We start from the raw sequence: 21,009 nt of genomic DNA on the forward strand, positions 1-21,009 counted from the left end.
TGAAGGCTCTCCAGCCCAGGGAAGTAGGGCCACAAAAGGGTCAGCATGTGGGAATTAAGAAGTACAAGCAATGCTGAATTGTGTATGTCACCACATTTTAAAAACCAATAGAAGGAGGGCTGGAGAGATAGTCTAATAGGTAGGGCACTTGTCTTGCATGTACCTGACCCAGGTTTGACCCCCAGCATCCCATAGGGTTTCCCAATCACTTCCAGGAACAATTCCTGAGTGCAGAACCAGGAGTGACCCCTGAGCATCTCTGAGTATGACCCAGAAAACTAAAAAATGAAAAAACAGGAAAGGGTAAAAATTAAAAATAAAAGCAATCAAAGGATAGGTTTTGGAGTCAAGCTGTTATATTTCACTGAGAAAAAGTATTCACCCTCTGTTTTCACTTCTGAATCTATGAAATAAGATGCAAAACAGTATTCACCTCCTTTTGGACCTAGGCTTACTTCATTGAAAGCACTCAACAAACACTGCAATTACTACAGTACATTCAGACCCCCAAGGCAAGCGAAATTCAAGAGCAAGGTACATTTTAAGGGGCTCTCTCCAAAAAAAGAAAAATCCAGAAGACAGAAGTAAGAACCCAGAAAAGATGGGCTGGAGAGAGTACAGTGGGTAGGGCACATGCCTTTCACATGGCTAATCAGTGTTCAATCTCCAGTCTCCATATGGTCATTTGAATCTCTCCACAACTGATCCCTGAGCACAGAGCCAGGAATAAACCCTGAGCACCACCGGATGTGGCCCTAAAACAAACAAAAAAAAGAAAACCCAGAAAAGAGAATTAAGATGAAGGTTATCAAAATGGAATTTTAAAAAAATATTTTCTCTTTATAGGGAGTTTGCCTTGCACGTGGCCAACCCAGGTCCGATTCCTCTGTCCCTCTCAGAGTGCCCAGCAAGCTACCAAGAGTATCCCACCCACACAGCAGAGCCTGGCAAGCTACCCATGATGTATTTGATATGCAAAAAAAAAATATCGATGAACAACGGGAGGTCAGTGCTACAGCGCAATAAAATGACAGATACTAACTATGCCCACTGTGATTATGTTACAATATGGTAAGTTATATTACTACATGGGACACCTAAATGTGACTTAACATATACTGCTGTCAATTATATCCCCAATGAAACCAGGGGGAAATGAATTATAAACATAATTTTCTAAGTATAAGAGCAACAGGAGGGGCACATGCTTATACGCAAGGTCTTGCTTATGTGCAAGGTCTTGAATCCAATTTCTAGGACCAGAGGACCCCTTTCCCCCACACAACGCCAAGTATAGCCCTAGTGGCTCCTGAGAACCACTAGGTATGGCTCTAGTGAGCACCAACACTGCAAGGCTGACACTGGTCACACTGGGCTCAGCTGGCACAGGTACCATAAGTCTAAGCCCAGAAGAGTTCTTCCAGGAGTGACCTCAGGCCCTCCACTATTACCAGATAAGCCTCCCATTAAAAAATGAACTTTTCCAAAAATAAATGACACTTTGAAAATGTCAATGTTTTCTTCCAAAAAGGAAATTCTCACTCAACTTTAAATGTGCACCAAGGATACATCATTGAAACTTCCTTCCAACTGAGAATCACTGTGTCACTGCAAAAACAGTACTTTCCAACACTAATAAAATACTCCATTTTAAAGAGGAGGCTGATTTCAACTCATGCACAGTCATAAGTCAATGAATTCCAAACATCCTCACAAAAACCACAGTTTGGGGCTAGAAAGATAGTGCAGTGAGTAAGGCACTTTTTGCCTAGGAAGCTGCTGGCTTGGGTTCGATCCCTGAGTCCTGCCAGGAGTGACTCCTTGCACAGAGTCAGGAGAAAGCCCTGAGCACAGCTGAGTGTGGCTCAAAAACAAAAAAACAAAACATTACACAGGTTGGTCGCACAGACATTTTGACAGCCTGTGGTGAGAGGAATATTACATTGTGAAGCCAAATATTATGTGACAAGACAAGGAGAAAATTTATAAGTCCTTTCCATTAAAAAAAAAAGTTATAACCTATTAAGATGTGGTGGCTTGAGTAGTTAAAAATAATACTTAGCTTTAGAAAAATAAGGTTTGCGGGGCTACAGAGATAGTAGAGTTGTTAAAGTGCTTGCCTTGCAAACAGCCAACTTGGGTTGAATCCCCAGTATCCCATATGGTTCTCCGAGCACCACCAGAACTGATTTCTGAGTGCAGAGTCAGAAGGAACCCCTGAACATCACTGGGTGTGGCTCCAAAACAAAGAAAAATGAAAATTAAGGTTTGGATCCCAAGGCAATCACAATAATAGAGCAGCTACCTTCCAAGTGTGCAGCCATCAAGGACAGGAGCTTGATCTCTGACACTGTCCCCACAGGCAGCACAACAAACTGTGTGATCTCCAGTGAACAGGAAGCATGTGTGACCTCTAATCATTACAACAGCAATGGAAAGAAAGAAGAGGAATTAGAACTCAAAAAGAAAAAAAAAGAAAAGAAAAGAAAAATGTTTTCCAAGGACACGTAGATCTTTGAAAGTTTACTAAACTAATTGAGGAGTGGGCTGCATGGAATCAAGTCCTAATGATACCCAAGTAAAGAAATATCTAGGGCCAGAGATATAGTATAGGGGCGAAGGTGTGCTTGCCCTGGTTTAATGCCAGGCACCCTAAATCCCACAGGAGTGATTCCTGAGTAAGGAGCCAGGAGTGAGCCCTGAGTACCCCCAGGAGTTGGCCAAAAAACAGCCTCTCCACAAAAAAGAAAGAGAGGAAGGAAGGAAGGGAGGGAGAAAGAAAGGAAGGAAGGAAGGAAGGAAGGAAGGAAGGAAGGAAGGAAGGAAGGAAGGAAGGAAGAGAAAATAAAAGAAAAAGATCTGCCTACTCCAGCAAAAAGTCAACACAATGCTACCCTAGGAATATATGGAGAAGGCAGTCATAATTGTTTGGAATTTACATCTCTATCTGTCCTATAAAAATATGCTAACAATTTGCTACTCATGACTTCAACTAATCTTTCTTGAATTTCTGTTTTCAGTGTCCATATCTACTGAATAGCTAAGGTGCAAACAGGTCAGATCAGTTCTTAATCTGAATGACTTCTGCTCAAACATTTTCCCCTAATGTTGTTAGGTTAAGTTGGTCAGAGATTCACTAGAAGCCTAATTTCTAATCTCATATATGCTTCATTCACATAAACAAACATTCTTTTCTCCCACTGGTACACAGATTAGGGACATGTGGATCACACATCTGGGTGGGAATCCAAGGAAATGATAGAAATGTCCTGAAAACTCCCATTGGGGAAGCAGGCAATGCAGTCTGCAAAATGAGAGTCATAAGGGATTCTCTTCCCATGACTTTCTTTTTGGACAACAATTGCATAATTTCGTGAGACACGAAAAGGTTCCCTGTTCTCTATGATGTCCTTGAGAAATGGCTAAAACTCAGCGCTGCCTTTTACCCTGATCTCATTATGTTGACTGCAAACATTTTTGAGAACCAAAATGTTCTATTCATACAGGTACTATCTGGCGAGTCCAGGGCACTCCCAGGCTCTGTTCTGCTTAGTTTCGTACATCAGTGGAAAATGCCTAAGCCACAGAAATTGTCCATCATGAAAATGCATTCCAGAAGTATCGAGATTATACGAAGACAAAAGAAACAGCAGCCTCAAACCAACAGGAAGGCTAGCCATCTTTAAATAAGCCAGGCTATTTTAATATTAAATGTGTCTCACACTTTTTAAAGTTAATCTCTTGGTACAAAGGAACATTCTTCAAACATGAGAACTCTCTCCAGGTATATAAAATGTCATAAGAGCTACAAATACAAAGATATTCTGGATGGAGGAAAGAAAGAAGAAAAACGTAAATACTAATTTGACCAGAATCTTTTAAACTCATGGTCACTTAAAAAATGTATGAATATCTACCAGCACACAGCATATATAATATACATGTGCCATTTGGAGGAGTCAACACCTTTACTCAGATTCACAAAGAGTTCTATAATTTGAAAACACTAAGAACTACATGATAACTAAATTAGAGGCAAGGACAGTACTTGCCTTGCACACTGCCAACTCGGGATCAATTCCCAGCATCCCATGTGATCCTCGAGCAGGTGTAAGACCTAAGCACCACAGGGTATGGCCCCAAAACAAAAATAATACGAATTAATTAATTAATTTGTCCAATGTGAAAATATATCCAAGCCCCAAGCTTAGAATAATAAGAAAATACATCATTGCTTTCATTTGAGTAACTCTGAGTAATGAATGCAAATTCACAAGAAGACTTGAGCAATAATACAGCAGGTAGGGCACTTGCCTTGTACATGCAGCTGACCTGGGTTTGATATCCAGCATGCTATATGGTCCCCCCCAAACAACACCAAGAGTAATTCCTTAGGGCAGAGCCAGGAGTAACCCCTGAGCTTCACCAGGTGTGCTCCCAAAACTAAATAATAAATAAATATAAAGAGTATCTGCAATACATGCTCATTTTGTGAAGTTATTTTGCTTCAAGTGTTCATCAAATAATCTTGACAGTACAATTTACAATCTGGCTATAAATAAATCCATACTAACACCACAGGAAAACAGATACCCTTGATTTGAATAGTTCCCCCAAGTGGGTCTAGAAGTAGTAAAGAGTTTATTTCACTGGATACATGCTGAATCTGAGGTTAATCATGCTTGGATATGTGGAGAATTCCTTTATTGGGGTGGCATGATTCCAAACAGGCTGAAAGCCAGTAACTGAATCTCTTTTACCACTTTCCCAAAACAAAGTGAGGTGCATTCCTTAGCCTCAATAGTCCAGGGCTTAACTGCAGCTGACCAAGTTTGAGATGATCTCCCAAATCTGATCTCTTATGACTGACGTTCCTGCCTACATGACATTACCAACATGCCCAAGGAGGGGGAGAGGGAGGAGGAGGGTTCATGGTTTCACTGGTGAGGCTGGACAGTACAGGCAATAAATAAGAGGCTAGCGGCTGACCCAGTAAGATCCACAGCACCACACATGGTACCCCCCACCCCAAACCACCAGAGGTCACTCCTGAGCACAGAGCCGGGAATAGCCCCAGAGCAACAACAGGTGTGGCCCAAAAGAGAGAAGGCAGCTCAGATAGAGAGGGGAGCACCAAGTAAAGGGTGTTGGGAGGATCCTCCCAGGATGAGAGATGTATGCTGAAAGTAGACTATAGACCAAACATGAAGGCCACTCAATGCCTGTTTTGCAAACCACAGCACCCAAAAGGAGAGAGAGAACAAAAGGGAATGCCCTGCCACAGGGGTGGGATGGGATGGGGGGGTGGGGGGAGTGGGAGGGATGCTAGGAGCATTGGAGGTGGGGAATGGGGATTGGTGGAGGGATGGGTACTCAATCATTGTATAACGGAAACCCAAGCACAAAAATTTGTAAGTCTACAACTGTACCTCATGGTGTTTCACTAAAAAAAAAAAGGTTTACCTAAGAGCTCTGATGTTTTTTTTTTCTTTTTTTGTGCAAAGGATCCAATCTAGGACCTCAAGCATGCAAGGTAAGCCCTTTACTGGTAAGTTCCATTTTGGAACACCATTAGTGTTCAGTTAAAGTCTTCTCCCTCCATCTGTCTGTATCCTTTGATGCACAATACTAGAAAAAGACTAGAGCTCTATCACCCAAAGTACCCCCAACTGTGTAATCCAGCTGGAAGTCAAGTGAACTGAGCCAAAGAGCTTTATAAATCTCTGCTAAATGTGAAGACTGAGATTCTTGCTAGATCATTGGGATTATGGCATATGATTATTAATAAACCAGCTACTTCCAACATGTAAATTAGTTTGTACCAGATATTTTACTAGGGGAAGAGGAGTCTATCTATAGTCTTCAAGTGTCCAAAAAGAATTATGTCTTTGCATGAGCCTGATTCAACAGTCATGCTTTATTTCAATAGCCACTACTATATCTATAACAAGTTTAAGCCATTATCTCAAAATGAAGTAATTTTATAAATTTATTTCTATTGCTTTCACTAGAATAATTGACACCACTTTGATTAGTTCACTGATCCAATCTCATCCTACAAATAAAGCCTTGCCAAGTGTGTGTACAAAATTTACTATTCCTTAGCACACAGACTGGATGGGATGTGACGTGGAAGCCAACCAATCTTGACTAACAAAAGCATTAATACAAAGACTTAACTTGCAGCAACAGTTTAGTAAACCCTCAGACAAGGACTTAATGTCCCCGTTGTGAGATACAACAATTTTCACAAATTTTCTTCTACTGAAATATTTTTTGATCACTCCATTAGCCATCCAGTGGTAACAAGCAATATAAAATAAATTACTGTGAGCCAGCTAGAAAGGCAGGCTTGAGGGGTGTTTGTGAAAGGGAGACCATGGTGGAGGGAAGCGGACAATGGTGGTGGGTATGATGTTGTAATATTGAATGCCTTTAACAAGTCATTAGCAACTTTGTGAACCAATGGCCCATTCTCTCACACATCCTCTGCTCTACATTCCCATCTACGTACCTATATTCTCTAATCACATGTATATCTAAATCACAACCAAACACTACTTCTATGAAGCGAAACCTAAGTTCCCTCTGGAGATCACAAAGCTGGATAAACACAGAATTCCATCTTGTTTAGGTTTGCTTTCACAGAGACTTCAGGAAATAAGATTCAGTGAATCTTTCTAAAAAAAGAAATTTAACAAAGAAGAAATGAACTCCAGAGACATGTCTCAGGTTAGAAGGACTGTCTCCCAGTGGGAATCCTTGAGTTCAACCCTGGACCTGCTCCTCTTCTTTCAGGGAGATCCTCCAGCAGATCACAATGACACAAGTGTGCCCAGGACATCATGGCAAAAATTAAGAGCATCACAACCAACAACACAGGAAAAGTTAGGGGATAATTTCTTCCAAATTCTTTTTTAACTGAAAAAAATAAATAAGTGAATTGGTGGTAAGCTGACGGTGAAAACTAAGTTTTTCTTTTTATAGTTAAAACTAGATTAGTTCTTATAATTTCAAAAAAATTATTTTCTCAAAATGATAATAAACTGTTTATCTCATGAATTAATCCTTTTGCCAAAATTGTATACCTCTCATTGCCAAGCCTTACTTCAGTTTACATGATATGCTACCTCCTAAATTCTTCTTTCTCTTCATCTCCCCCACTCATTCCTTTAAAATATGTAAGCAAAGATAGTCTCTCCAAAAATAATCCAATGATATATATATGCAGTAATAAGATTCATGTCCTATTACAAAATAAAAAGAGCAAAGAACACTTGTTTTAAAAAAAATTGGAAATTCTGGGGCTCGGGAGATAGTACACTGGGTAAGGATGTACTTTGCATGTGTCCAACATGGGCTTGACTCCCAGCACGACACATGGTCCCCCCACACGATCATGAGCACCGGCAGAAATGACTCCTACGCAAAGAGTACTAAGCACTGTTTCATGTGACCCAAAATCCAAAAAGAAAAGAAAATACATAAAACAGGGCTGCATAGTAGAGCAGGTAGGGCTTGCATGCAGATGATCCAGGTTGAACCCTCAGTATCCCATATGGTTCCCTGAACCCCAGTGAGAGTGATCCCAGAACTCAGAGTCAGGGTTAAACCCTGAGCACTGCCAGCTGTGGCTTTGGGCAACAAAACCCATCTCCATATATTTTATATATGTATGCATATACATACACAGATATATATATACATACATTATATATACAGAAGTGTTGCCTTTACTCTAATTTAATTAATTGCTTATTTTCTAATTAAGTGTATATGTAGTTGGCAGTGAGTGTGCACTGAATTTATAGTGATACACAAATAACAGTCTCAGGCATCAAAAAATTCATGGACAGAGAATCTAGCTATCTAAGCACTACTAAAAAGCAGCTCATCAGTGCAATACTTGATAAAGAACAAGGTAGAGAAAGCACAGGAGGGAAGCGAGCCACTTGGCTAGAGGTGGAAAAGTCCAAAAAGATTTCGCAAATAAAGGATGCTTTGGAAGACTTCCCTGATAGCCTCCCATCCAAAGTACAGTCCCATTTTCACACTTCACTCCACCGTGCTTATTCAGCAGCTATTCACTAAGACTTGGCCAAATGCTAGGAACACTTACCTAGAGAGAAAAGACAGTGTAAGGATCTGCACTGAAGAAAATGGAATAAGTTCTTTTCCTCACCAGACACACATGCTATTCTAGGGCTATGAGAAAAGTTTTATCCAAAAAGCAAAATGTGCAATCAAAGGATGTAAATCTATAATTAAATGCATTTTAGAAATGTTAAGAATTATGTTTCTGTTAACAAAACTCAAGACAGAAGCCCATGTTGTGCTTTATTAGTCCCCTGTCTGATTTCAATCACACCAAAGTCATACCAACGTCACAGCTTATTTTGTGCACAGAATCCCTCTTATCCATGTTCCCACATCACTAGCTTAGGCCGTTGTCTTCTAAACTATTTCTCCCAGTCATGGGTCTCCTAACACCATTTTTTGAAAGGATTAAGAGTTGGGTGTATCCTGGAATAGAGTGAGCAATCGGTAATAAATTATAATTTTATCCTGGGTTTGAATCCAATAGATCTAAAACCAGCTTAAAATAGTGATGCTCAAAATTGGAAGAGACAAAATGTAGAGAAGTGGAAGAGACAAAAGAGAAAACAAGGCAGGATGAAATATGCTTAACTCAAGCCGTTTCTTAAGAGATTGAATAGTGGGCTGGAGCGATAGCACAGCGGGTAGGGTGTTTGCTTGCACCCGGCTGAACTGGGTTCGATTCCCAGCATACCTTATGGTTCCCTGAGCACCATCAGGGGTAATTCCTGAGTACATGAGCCAGGAATAACCCCTGTGCATCACCGGGTGTGACCCAAAAAGGGAAAAAAAAGAGATTGAAAAGTCTTCTGATTATCAAAGTTTGGTGCTTGGGATTTTTTTGTTTGTTTATTTAACCTCACACAATAAGATACTTTTAAAAGTCTGAATAAAAGGGTATCATATTTGTTTGGGGCTGGTAAAATCGACATGAGTTTTACTTGCACTTCTTTGAAACAGTGACTCATGTTGTTCCAGTGGTTGTTGACTCATTGCCCCCGCAGAGGATGACAACGGCTTTGAACAGGCAGAACACAGCCGGCTTTTCCCAATGACATGCTTCCAGCTACGAGAAGATGTGGGAGCTTTCTAGTGTGGATAGAGCTTTCTGCAACTAAGCATAATTCAGATTTCACAAAAACAGTGGCCAACTTGACTTTACAACTATTGAGCTTTCTAAATGAGGAGGGAGAAAAGTGAAGCTGTGGTATGCTAAAAATCAGGACCGGGCATCCTTTCAAAAGTGAATCTGCTAAGACTTTGGTCAGCTCTTTTCCCTTGAAAATGTTTACTCTATTGAAGTCAGCAAATGTTTTTCTTTAAGATGCCAATAAAAGTCATAGTGAGTGTGTTTTTGAGACTCACCAACTTATTCTTACTGAGATAATGCACATTGGGTAGTTGAACAGCATTTGAAAGGAAACTGAGGAAATGCCATTCTCCTCGTGGTAGCCACCTTTTCTCTACTCTGCACTCTCATGTTTCCGAGATAAGGGTCCAGTTTTTCCCTTCTCCATGCTTCCTTTCTAACAGCTGCTGTTTCCAGAGCAGACCATGTTGTGGGTCTGCGCAGGTGCTTTAGTAGTGGGTGTAGGTGACTAGGATCAGTAGAAGGAACTTGGAAACTGACTCAACAAGCTGGTTTTCCCTTGAGGCCTTTGGGGGACACTTTTCCATCCCTTGCTTCCCAGTGGCAGCACAGACATTGTTCTTTGCAGTTTTCACTCATGACTGGTCTTTCAGGATGCTTAGTTCCTTTTTAGTGACACTCTCTGACACCCCTGGCTGGCTAAGAATGCTGGGAAGAGACTCCGAGCTGAGAAGTCCAGACCATATAGTTTATCATTAACTAAAATGACTGTCCACCAATCTCTGTAGTTCCGGTCTCCTAAATACTAAAGTTTATCAAAAGGAATACCTTAAAGTAACAAATACACACAAGTGCCCAGAGTTTAGAGGGCATTCTGATTCTGACCTGGTCAAAAGATTTAAGCCCAGACTAGGAGGGTCCTGGATTAGCTTTCTAAACGGAAATCCTTTACACCCAATCTGGTAGGCTTTGTCCAAGGTCACTGATAGATAAGGGCAGGGCTCAGATTCAAAGGGGGAAAAGAGATGGCTTTCAGGCACAGAGATTGCAACCCAGTTTATCTTATCCTAAAACTCTGGGTAAAATAAACCATAGAACTATCTTCATAAAGGCGAGGCCCAGGACCAGGTTCCACCCCTCAGTTAAGCCCAAATGAAAGAAAGACAAAAAGTTGACTATAGAAAAAGAAAAGTGAAAGGCCCATTCATTTTCATGAAGCACTAACTTTGAACTTGTTATTAATAATTCTTCTTGGGATACTGGAGATACAGTAGATAGGGCACTGGCCTTGCATGTGGCCAAGAGGATTTGATTCCTAAGACTCCATATGGTCACCTGAGGCCTCCAGGAGTGATCCCTGAGTGCACAGCCAAGAATAAGCCCTGAGCACAAAAGGTGTGGCCCCAAAATTATAAGGACAACAACAACAACAAAAGAATCCTTGTAAGTTCTGGAATCTTATATTGTAAGAAATAAAGTGAAAAAAGTTTTACAGCCACAAGAAATTACTCTTAAAGAGTACAGTAAACAATTAATAAAATAGAAATTTTAGCTCAAGTTTGGTACCACGGATGAACCCTGAACACCGGCAAAACATAATAGGGGGAAAAAATCTTTTAAAATTCCTGCTTGTTACTGATTACTTGAATTAAACTGGAGACTTCTCTAGTGTGTGTTTTGTCTATTTTTAAATACTGTTGTCAATATTTATTGATATATATTTCATAAATAAAAATGTATGTGGGTGGAGCCTAATAAGAATGTATGTGGATTGAGCCCATGCTTTGTATGTGGCTGACCTTGGTTCAATCTCCAACACCATATATGGTCTCCCCACCACCATCCAAGCACTTCCAGGAGTATTCCTGAGTGCAGAGCCAGGAGAATGCCCTGAGCACTGCTGTCCCCCCCACCTCCACCCACATATACATATATGTGTGTGTGTGTGTGTGTGTGTGTGTGTGTGTATTTTTTTAATGTATGCAGGTGGAGAGATAGCTCAAGTAGTAGAACACATGCCTTGTATATCTAAGGCCTTATATCCAACTCCTGAAACCAAATTCACTAGCAAATTCCACTAGATCATTGAGGGCCCAGACACGCCTTAATGCCATTGGGTGTTGTCCCCATAGACAAAAAAAAAAAAAAAGTATTCTTGCCCTGGATGCCTTTGAAAGGTTGTCCTGTATGGACACTCACAGGCTGCAATGCCCCAGGGCCAGACCAGACCTCAATGGGCTGAGTACAGGTAAAGCATGCTCTGTACACAGGAGGTCCAGGCTCAGTCTGGATTCCGTCTGATTCCCAAATACACAGCAAAGAATAGACCCCCCAGTATAGCTGGGTTTGGCCCAAACACTCACTACTGGTGTGCCCCCAAAATAAGTAAATAGCATTTTCCATTATTGCATTGCCTTCTAGGGATAGCAACATTTCTCAATTTATTAATTCATATTGAACCATACCAAACTTATTTCACAGATTAGAAAGACTAACCGTAAAGACTACACTGAATAAGTATAAGATCTATGAGAAAGTTACTACTGATGGTTGCTAAGGAGAATCCAATAATACTGTGTATATGCAACAGACCTATAAACAAATCCAACAGATTAAGTACTGTTTAAAGATTTTGATGACTGGTTTAAAAAGCATCAGTCTGGAAAGACTGGGTGGGAATCCTTACTTTGCTGCGTGACCCTGGGCTACTTCTCTAAGTCTGGGCTTCTTCCTGTCATTTGTCTGTTACAAAGATTAAATGGGATCCTGCAAGTCAAGCACAGAAATATGTCAATAAAAGCAGGCCTGTAAAAACACTGACATCACAGGACAGTGTATGAGTACCAAATGGCTGTCACAGTGGTCAATTGTTAGGTGAAAAACTGTCTCGGTTACCATTGTCAAGAAAACCTTGAGCTGAGACAGAGAAACAGTACAGGGTTTTCCTTGCCTGTGGCCACAGCGGGTTTGATCCCTGGCACTGCATATGGCTCCCTGAACACTACCAGAGGCGATCCCTGAGCACAGAATCAGGAGTAGGCCACTGAGCACTGCTGGGGAGAGCCAAAAATGGAGGTGGGGGAGGATTAAACTAAAAGTAAGTAAGTAAAAGTAAAGGCCCTCCCGTTGATCGTCGATTTGCTCGAGCGGGCCCAGTAACGTCTCCATTGGAGACTTTGTTGTTACTGTGTCTGGCATATCGAATACTCTCGGTAGCTTGCCGGGCTCTCCGAGAGGGGCGGAGGAATCGAACTCGGGTCGGCCATGTTGGCCACTTGTAAGGCGAACGCCCTACCCGCTGTGCTATTGCTCCAGCCCATATATGGTATTTATGAGAAAAGTATTTATGAGAAAAGCTTAATCCTGATGCTGAAGAGATTGTTCAACGTTGCTAGTTCATGGATCCCAAAGTGAAATACATCCGCCAATACAAGGCAAGAATACCCTCCCTCCCAGTCACCCTCGTTCTGCACCACAAGCTGTGCACCCCTCCCCACCAAAGAAAAGAAATCCTTACTTCTTTGGCTATGTTTGCTCTCTTTTGTTTTGCTTTTCATCTCCTGCCACTTAAAATGTAGATTCAGCAATACTGACATGTTAACTTTGGCTACTGTGTAAATTTTTAAGTAGGGAGAAGATAGGAAAAGAGATCAAATATCCGATTAGTCGTATGTCATTTTACTGTATTCAAAGATTTCCTACACACCTGTCAAATTTCTCTACAAATATGTAAATATACAAATGGATTGAACTGATGCATCTATGCATAAAGGAAAGTGTGTTGGAAGCTATTTTCTAAATAGATTTTCATAAATGAAAACTACACAAAAAACTTCACAGGATCATTTTCCTTATTTATGTTATAAAAATAAATTTTGTGGAGGACCATAAAATTAAACAGAGAGATTCACAAGAGTAAGCAATACCACAACTTAGAATAAAATGTACACAGAAATCCCAAGTGTTTGGTTATCTTTTAAGTTCCACATACTAGTCTGTCTTTCCTTTCCTGCTTCTCCTTCCTGTCCTTTGTATTGTATGTTGATGTAAGGTAGTCATCTATTCATCTAAGGGATCAGAAATGGAATGCATAGGTTTAATTAGGTTTTGAGAGAAACATTAGACCAAGCAGCTGGTTCTCTAATAATCACTAGATGTTCTCCCACTCTTAAAATTACTTGGTATTTACTGTCTGTTAAATGGATAGTTTTATCTAGAATATTCATTTATTGATAAGTGACTTAACATCTTTGCTACTTGAAGAAAACTCAGATAGAGAAAATAAATATATAATAAAATAATCTACTACTTTCTTTAGTTCCCACTTCAGAAATCAAAGCAACTTGAAGATTTGGGACACAACTTGAAGATTTGTTTCAATGTGTACTCTGTAGTAATAATATAGATATGGAACCATGAACCTTTATAATGAACAATGATAAATCATACAGAGTTCACTAACTGATTTAATCAGAATACAGCAAGAAACTAAAAGTAAACAACAACAAAAAAAAACCCTCTCAAACAGAATTATTATTAAACTCTTGTTATACATTTCAATCCTTTGAACATCTTTACATATTTCCAACAAGATTGATGATCTAATCAAAAGTCTGAAATAACCGTATTAGAAAGAACAGAAGGACAGTTACAGGGTGTCAGGGATGCCTGAAATTTAGGTTAAATAAGCAACAGTAATATTTCAATAATATAAGAAATAAAATAATACCTGTATAGGTTATTAACTATTAAAGCAAAGACACACTTTAATAGATACCTTAATAGATAACTACAACATTATAAATCACAGTCTTTATTTTATTTTCAGTTTGGGGCCACATGTGGAAGTGTTTCATTACTCCAGATTCTATATTCAGGATTCACTACTGGGAAGTGCTCAGGGAACCATGGTAGGGAGGGAAACAAAGTCGGCTGCGAGCAAGGCCAAGTGCCTTCACATCTACAACAGCCCTTTCGCCCTCGTACTGTCTTAATGATGATACTGAGAAAAGGTTCATTTCTTCACCTCTTACAAAGCACTCTTGATTATTTTCATCCAAGGAGGTTTAAGCAAAACACAAAGTCTACTGTTTAAATGGATAAACTTTACTTCAAAATTTATCTTCTGAGCAGCATATCTTATCCTCTTCCTTTGCTTTGCAATACAGAATTTTACTTTAATCTCTGCTGGAACATGTATCTATCTAGAGACCACAAACTCTAGAGCACAGAATGGAAATTACTTTAGAAATGAAATATTTTGTTTTAAAATGAAATGATTATACACAAATTTAAACTATCGCTTTAGTTGTGCTATATTTGCAAATGTTCAAGTGACATTTAGGAACACTGATGGGGTGAAAGTATTTTTTCTCAGATGCAAATGTAGTTCTAAGAAAAAAGATCTACAGTCTTAATATTATTATCCAAGCAAAGTGGGATTAACAAGTACCTCTCAAACACAGCACTTAATTTAACAAGAGTCTGGTTATTTTTCTCTTAAGCTTCTCTTAAAATTTTATTTCTTGGGGCTGGAGCAATAGCACAGTGGGTAGGGCGTTTGCCTTACACGCAGCCAAAATGGCCGATCCAGGTTCGATTCCCAGCATCCCATGTGGTCTCCTGAGCACCGCCAGGAGTAATTCCTGAGTGCATGAGCCAGGAGTAACCCCTGAGCATCGCTGGGTGTGACCCCTCCCCCAAAAAAAAGCAAAAAAAAATTTTTGCTTCCAATAAATAACAGGGTATGAAAATATAGATTTCATAAACTCTTAAAATGTAATTATTTTATTGTATCTTGGGACAAAATGTGAAAAGGATAGTAGGTTGAATAACTATTGATGCCTAATAAAGTGTGATTAACTTTTGAAGGCCAAAAACAGTACCAGAAAAGTCTGTGGGTTTATAGTATGGAAAATACATCAATGTGAAAATAACAAAAGCAGAAAATCAGTCAGAACACTATGGCAACAAATTTTTATTATAATCTGTAGAGCCAAGTTTGAGGTAAAGGACATATTTGCATAGTTTCAAAGTATGCCATGAAGATATTTGCTGCAAAGGGGGAAATAGGAGCTTTACAGACAACACCTTAACCAGATGTAAGTGCTAATCTCAGCTTTACAGAGAACCTCACGCACCTCACATCTGAGGTACTGAAAAGGACATGACATGATTCTGCAAAATTTTCACCAAAAATGCAAGCTTCAATTTGATCATGGAAGACATCATACAACTCCAAACCAAGAAACTTCCTACCAAACAACCAACTAGTATCCCACAAGTGTCAAGAATATAAACAGAGTGGGGCTGGAGCGATAGCCCAGTGGGTAGGGCGTCGATTCCTGAGTGCAGAGCCAGGAGTAGTAACCCGAGCATCCCTGGGTATGACCCAAACATTAAAAATATATATATATAATATATAAATATATATAAATATATAGGTTTATATATATTTATATATATAAATGTGTATATATATATATATATAAACAGAGAAGTTTCGGTCTATCACAGATTACATACAGGAAGTAGGGGGCATGGCCAAATTTAATATGACATCTTAAATTCAATTCTACAGCAGAAAGACTTTAAGTCTAGTGGAAACACAGCAAACTCCGGACTAGTCTACAGCAGCTTCCTTAATAGTATTGACACCAGTGTTAATTTTTCAGCTTTCACAATGGAATAGCAGTTATTTTTTTAAAAAAATGTTAACATTAGAGGAAGCTGGGTAAAGATTACTCAGAACACTTGGAACTACTCTTGCAAAGTATTCCGTCTAAACTGTATCCATAAAAATGTTAAAAGTTACCTTCATTCATAAGAAAATAATTCACATACCCTAACTCCCAAGGATATTCGTGGATACATTAAGAGTTCATGATAGGTGAGAAGTGAGCAACTTAAAAATGAGCAGGCAAAGGCCAAATGTTTAGTCACATGACAGGATCAAAAGAAATAAGCCAGATGTTTCCCTATAGGACTGCATAAGGGGTACCCACACCCTGTCAGGAGCTGTAGTGTGAAGGAGACAGCTACAGTTACAGACATTAACTGTAGCTTCCAAGACAACATAAAGAATGACCTATAAATATCTTACACACTATTACTAATATCATTTCTACTACCAATTCTAAACTTCTATGCCCTATAATCTAGAGCACCTGTATACATAACCATAAGCTCACAAAGACCTGCATAACTGCTTAAATAAGAGTTAGAACTTGGAAATAAAAAATGTCCTTTTAATTAATTCTAATCCAGAAATGCACCAATAAAGTCACTGAAAGTTCCTACATTTAGTCTTTTACAGAAAATCTATTTACTTCTTATCATCATTAATTTATTTTAATCAAATAATTTTAGAAACAATCTTCCTTTTAAATGATTTTTAACATTCCTGTGGAATTAGAATTCCTAAGATAACCTTGGTAAGCGTCTATATTTGTTTCTAAGGAAGAGTTGATTCTTTTCCTTTTCTATTTCTGTCCCCTGTAAGGAAGTTTATGGTATAAGATAAACATCAGAAAGACTCATGGTAATTCTGCACCATATTTTCAAGGAAAAAATGTCTTATATCTTACTTGTATTTAGCTTAGAAAATACTTGAAAACCAAGTTTTTTTATATCCAGTTTTATCCTCACTACCTTACATTTACAACAGGTAAAATATTTTTGTCTGATACCAACATCTTCACTCTGGATTCTGCCAAAGGGTGCAAAAGCTTGGCCTATCTAAAAGTTACCTTAGTATGGAATTTTTGAATCAAAGGATTCTAAAGACAACTTCAAGAAAGGATTATAAGAACAGAGTTGAGGATTTACAATGTTTCCTTCTCTTTGAACCTTCACAACAGAATGTAAACACAGAATGTTTGTGAAATCAGGAATTTCACTCCTCCCAACAAATAATCATTACTTCTGAGTCTCCAGCATGAATTAGCTCTGAGAGTAAGTTCCTGAAAGATTTCACTCTCTTTCTGTGAACAACTGTGATTAAAAGTGAGGACAGTAAGAACACAGCTAAGCTGCACTGAGTGCTTCTGAGGTGCTGAACATTGCCTGAGGCCAAGAGGTAGTGGGGGGATGGGGGTGGGAGGGATACTGGGATCAGCGGTGGTGGAGAATGGGCACTGGTGGAGGGATGGGTACTAGATCATTGTATAATTGAAACCCAAGCACAAAAATTTGTAAGTCTACAACTGTACCTCATGGTGTTTCACTAATAAAAATTTTTAAAAAGAGAGAGAAAAAGAAAATGTAGGGGTGGCTCCAAGTCTGGCACTGTGACCCTTCCCCTTGGAACCACACTTTACACTGGTAGCTTAAATTAAAGGAGCAAGTCCAAAAGGGAACTGTGCTTGATGCTCGCTTCAGGGCTGAAGAGTGCCGAGGAAAGGTATTATGGGCAGCCGTTTCTCCATTCCTCAGTCTCTCCAGTGGAGCAGACACCAGAGGAAGGCTAGGTTGCAGAATACTTTGGTCTGTTTTTTTTGTGGGAAGCTGGAAGGTCAGTTTTATATCTGAAGCCAACTGATTTTGATTTATGACTCAACTTAAAGAGCTTCTTTAAACCCATAAGGGTTTGGGGCCCCAACACATAGGACAGGGGCTAAGGTGCTTGCCTTGGCTTGGCTGACCTCATTCCACAGCAGGCTCCAAATTCAGTCCTCCAGTACCGTCAGGAATCATCTTTTAGCACAGAGCCAGGAGTAAGCCAGGACCATAGACAGGTGTGGTCCCAAAACAACAGCAACAAAGCACAAGCACACACACAAGCGCTTTTGTTGTTGTTTTGTTTCGTTTTGTTTTGTTTTCTTTTTCACAAAATCAAGCAAAACCCCTATGGTTCTAAAGGGCTAAGAGCCACATACTCAAGATGAAGACTCGCTTCACCACTCTCTTTATTTATTTATTTATTTTGTGTCCCAAGCGCCCAATATATTGACAGCACATAATAGGTACAAACTGGCTGACTTTTACTAATAGGTATACTGCCATTTTTATCTTGCGACAAACAGGTAGGTTTAAAAATACTTAAAATAAAGTCTGAACAGATGCTTGACAAGTATGGAGGTGGTTTGCTTTGAATCGTACCTATGTCACCAAGAGATAAAGAATGATGATTCAAGTCGATATTTAACAGTCCCTGCCTCCTAGAACCATAGAGTCACTACTCTGCAAATACGGTAAGCATATGTAAGCAATTGGAAGGAAGGGTGCTCTTCTGGAGAGTGCTTTCTTCATAAGTAGAACAATATGATCTTGCTCCTTGGCTTGAAAGGAGGTATTGATCCTAGTTAGTGAGTCAAAGGTTAATAACTTGGGCCTGATTATTTCTGTTATCTGAGGCATGATTGATGATGTCCTCTGACTTCTAGTAAATACAGGACCCTCTCTTTCTGATTACTGTTACTGGGAACTAAGGAATTAAGCTATTCTCTAGTGATTTAGTTGCAGGGAGCAGAGGTCATTTATCTCCTACATCAGAGGGAAACTTATGTCACAAAAGTTCTTATAGAGAGGGTGCAGGATGGCAGTCACCAAAAAAGCAAACTTGAAGCAACATAAATCTCCTTGACCATTGTATGGTAGAATCCTAGCTATGACACAAAGCTCTGGCTCTCATATATTATCCTTCCAGAAGACCACATGCTGAGTTAATGGAACTTCTCCCTCCAGTTTGCTTTGGAAACGGATGCAGTTTCAGTGAGCCCAAATGGCACAATCTGGCTACTGCTCTAGACAGCTGCTGGGAGTTACAGACAGGACAGTGTCAGCGGGACCATCTAAAATTGCATAGACCGGGGCCCTGTTTCTCATCAAATCACAAATTAACTTAAGTTACTCATAATCTAAGTAATTACAGTTCATGCTTTGGAAACTGTCCTAAAGACCATGAAAGTTTGTATCTTTATTTTAAAGTAGTCTTTAAAATAATGTGCACAACTACTAATGCTGGTGGGGGAAAAATGTTATTTTTTCATTATCTTTGCAGAGAAGGTAGATTTTGTTCAACCTGCTCTATTTGGAAGAAACAATATTTTCTTTGTTAGCCAAGTCTAATATAATAAAGATTTCGTGCCAATACAGCTTGTTCTCACAGATAGCGTCCAAAAGGATATTCCTTGAAATAAAAGTCATAATTTCTTGGAAGCCTAACAAATCAATTAAATTAGGAACAAAAATAATCATTATCACATAATTAAAGATGAAAGAGAGGAAAACGACTAAAAATAAATGATGCAAAAACCATAAAGCACATCACTCAAACCTCCCACTTTTAAAGAAAATCATGCATCAGTAGATCCACAAAAAATAAATAGCCACCATTTAAACAATTAAACCTTCCCTAAATGTGTCAGATAACAAATCATCTACTTATCATGGTACTATTTTTATTTACTTATGAAAAATTCCTGAGTCAAACACTTTTGGTAAATCAATGAAAGTGTCATTGGCGTTTGATCTTGGGTCAAGTAGATGAACATTAATATCAACCCCTGATTCATTAACTCTAAAAAGCACATACTAGAACTACAAAAGTAGTAATAAACCACTTTTCACCCCCAAAATATGATAATTGCCGTTACAGTATAAAGATTAACAACAAAAGAATGATACCAATGCATTTCTACAATTAGAACTTTTAAAAACCACAGAAAAAAGTCTATTAAGATTTATTTTGTAGATAATCGTGTGTTTTCGTTTAGCTCAGGAGGCAAGCGATTAAAGAAAAGCTTAACAGTATTCAAGGATTTAGGATGATGCACTTTAATCTTTTCATTCTCTGCTTGTACCTCCTAGAAAATACTTAATAACTAAATTATTGTAACTGGTGAATCCGGCAGAAATGAGGCTCTACTCTTCCTCATCATCAAGTTGTATCAAGAACCACAACTCCACCGCCGGCTAACCTTGGTGAGCCACTGACTGAGAGGCTCAGTCCTTTCCGGACTGAGACTTGTGCACTTCCCATTTTCCATCAAAGACAATACAAAGAACAGTAGGCTTGGGAGCCTCAGCGAGTCCACCAACACTTGGAATAACAACCCAGAGGCGGTGGTCTTCTGCCCAGGGCAGGAAACGCAACTGCCGGAGGAAAGCCCCGGGGACCCGCCGCCCGCTCCAGGGCCACTCTCGTACCTGCTGCCGGGGTGGCTGGCGCTGGCCCGGGGCGCGCAGCGCGGCTCGGGGCTGGGCGGCTGCGAGCGTGCGTACGAGTGGTAGGCGGTGAGCACCACGCCGCCCGAGTCCTCCACTTCCATAGTCAGCCGCGCATGTCTCCGCGGGGGCCCGGGAACAAAGGCGGCGACCAGCATGGACCAGCGCAGCCGAGCCGTCACCGGAGGGAAGGCATGGCCAGCCCAGCGCCCCGCGCGCTCTCGCCGCTGTCAGGGGCGCCCGCGGAGCAAGCCCCGCCCCGGGCTCATTAGCATAATCCACTCGCACCCGGCCGGGTCATTATTAGCATAAATCTACAAAAACCCCGCCCCCTGGGACCTCATTAGCATATATCTCCAAACTTCCCGCCCCTGAACTCTCATTAGCATACAACTCCAAACTCCCCCGCCCAGGGCGCAGAGGCGGGGTGGGGGGAAACCGGGAGTCGGGGTGGTTCGCTGAGTCTAGGAAACTGGAAACCACCAGTGATCCTTCGGGCTCAGGCTCGCTACTCCAGTTAAGTTTGTTTTCTTTTTTTTTTTTCCTTACAGTGCTTCTTTTCCTTTTCCTCTGCCCCACCTCCCACCCCCACCCGCCTTCTTCAAAAGGGCGGGCTTATCCCATTCCCGACCCTCTGGCTTGGAATGTTTCCTGCC

General features: G+C 40.1%; 1 protein-coding gene across 1 annotated transcript in view; it reads right to left on the reverse strand.

The window, feature by feature from the left end:
- Positions 1–20,506, reverse strand: part of ARHGAP28 (Rho GTPase activating protein 28) — a 189,635-nt gene extending 169,129 nt beyond the window's left edge. The window contains exon 1 of the mRNA XM_056138240.1: positions 20,336–20,506. Coding sequence (XP_055994215.1) covers positions 20,336–20,457 — 122 coding nt within the window. The 5' untranslated portion in view covers positions 20,458–20,506. The remainder of the gene's footprint in view (positions 1–20,335) is intronic.
- Between the last annotated feature and the right edge of the window lie 503 nt (positions 20,507–21,009).

Source organism: Sorex fumeus, unplaced genomic scaffold, assembly GCF_029834395.1.
Source record: "Sorex fumeus unplaced genomic scaffold, SorFum_2.1 ptg000128l, whole genome shotgun sequence".
NCBI lineage: Eukaryota > Metazoa > Chordata > Mammalia > Eulipotyphla > Soricidae > Sorex > Sorex fumeus.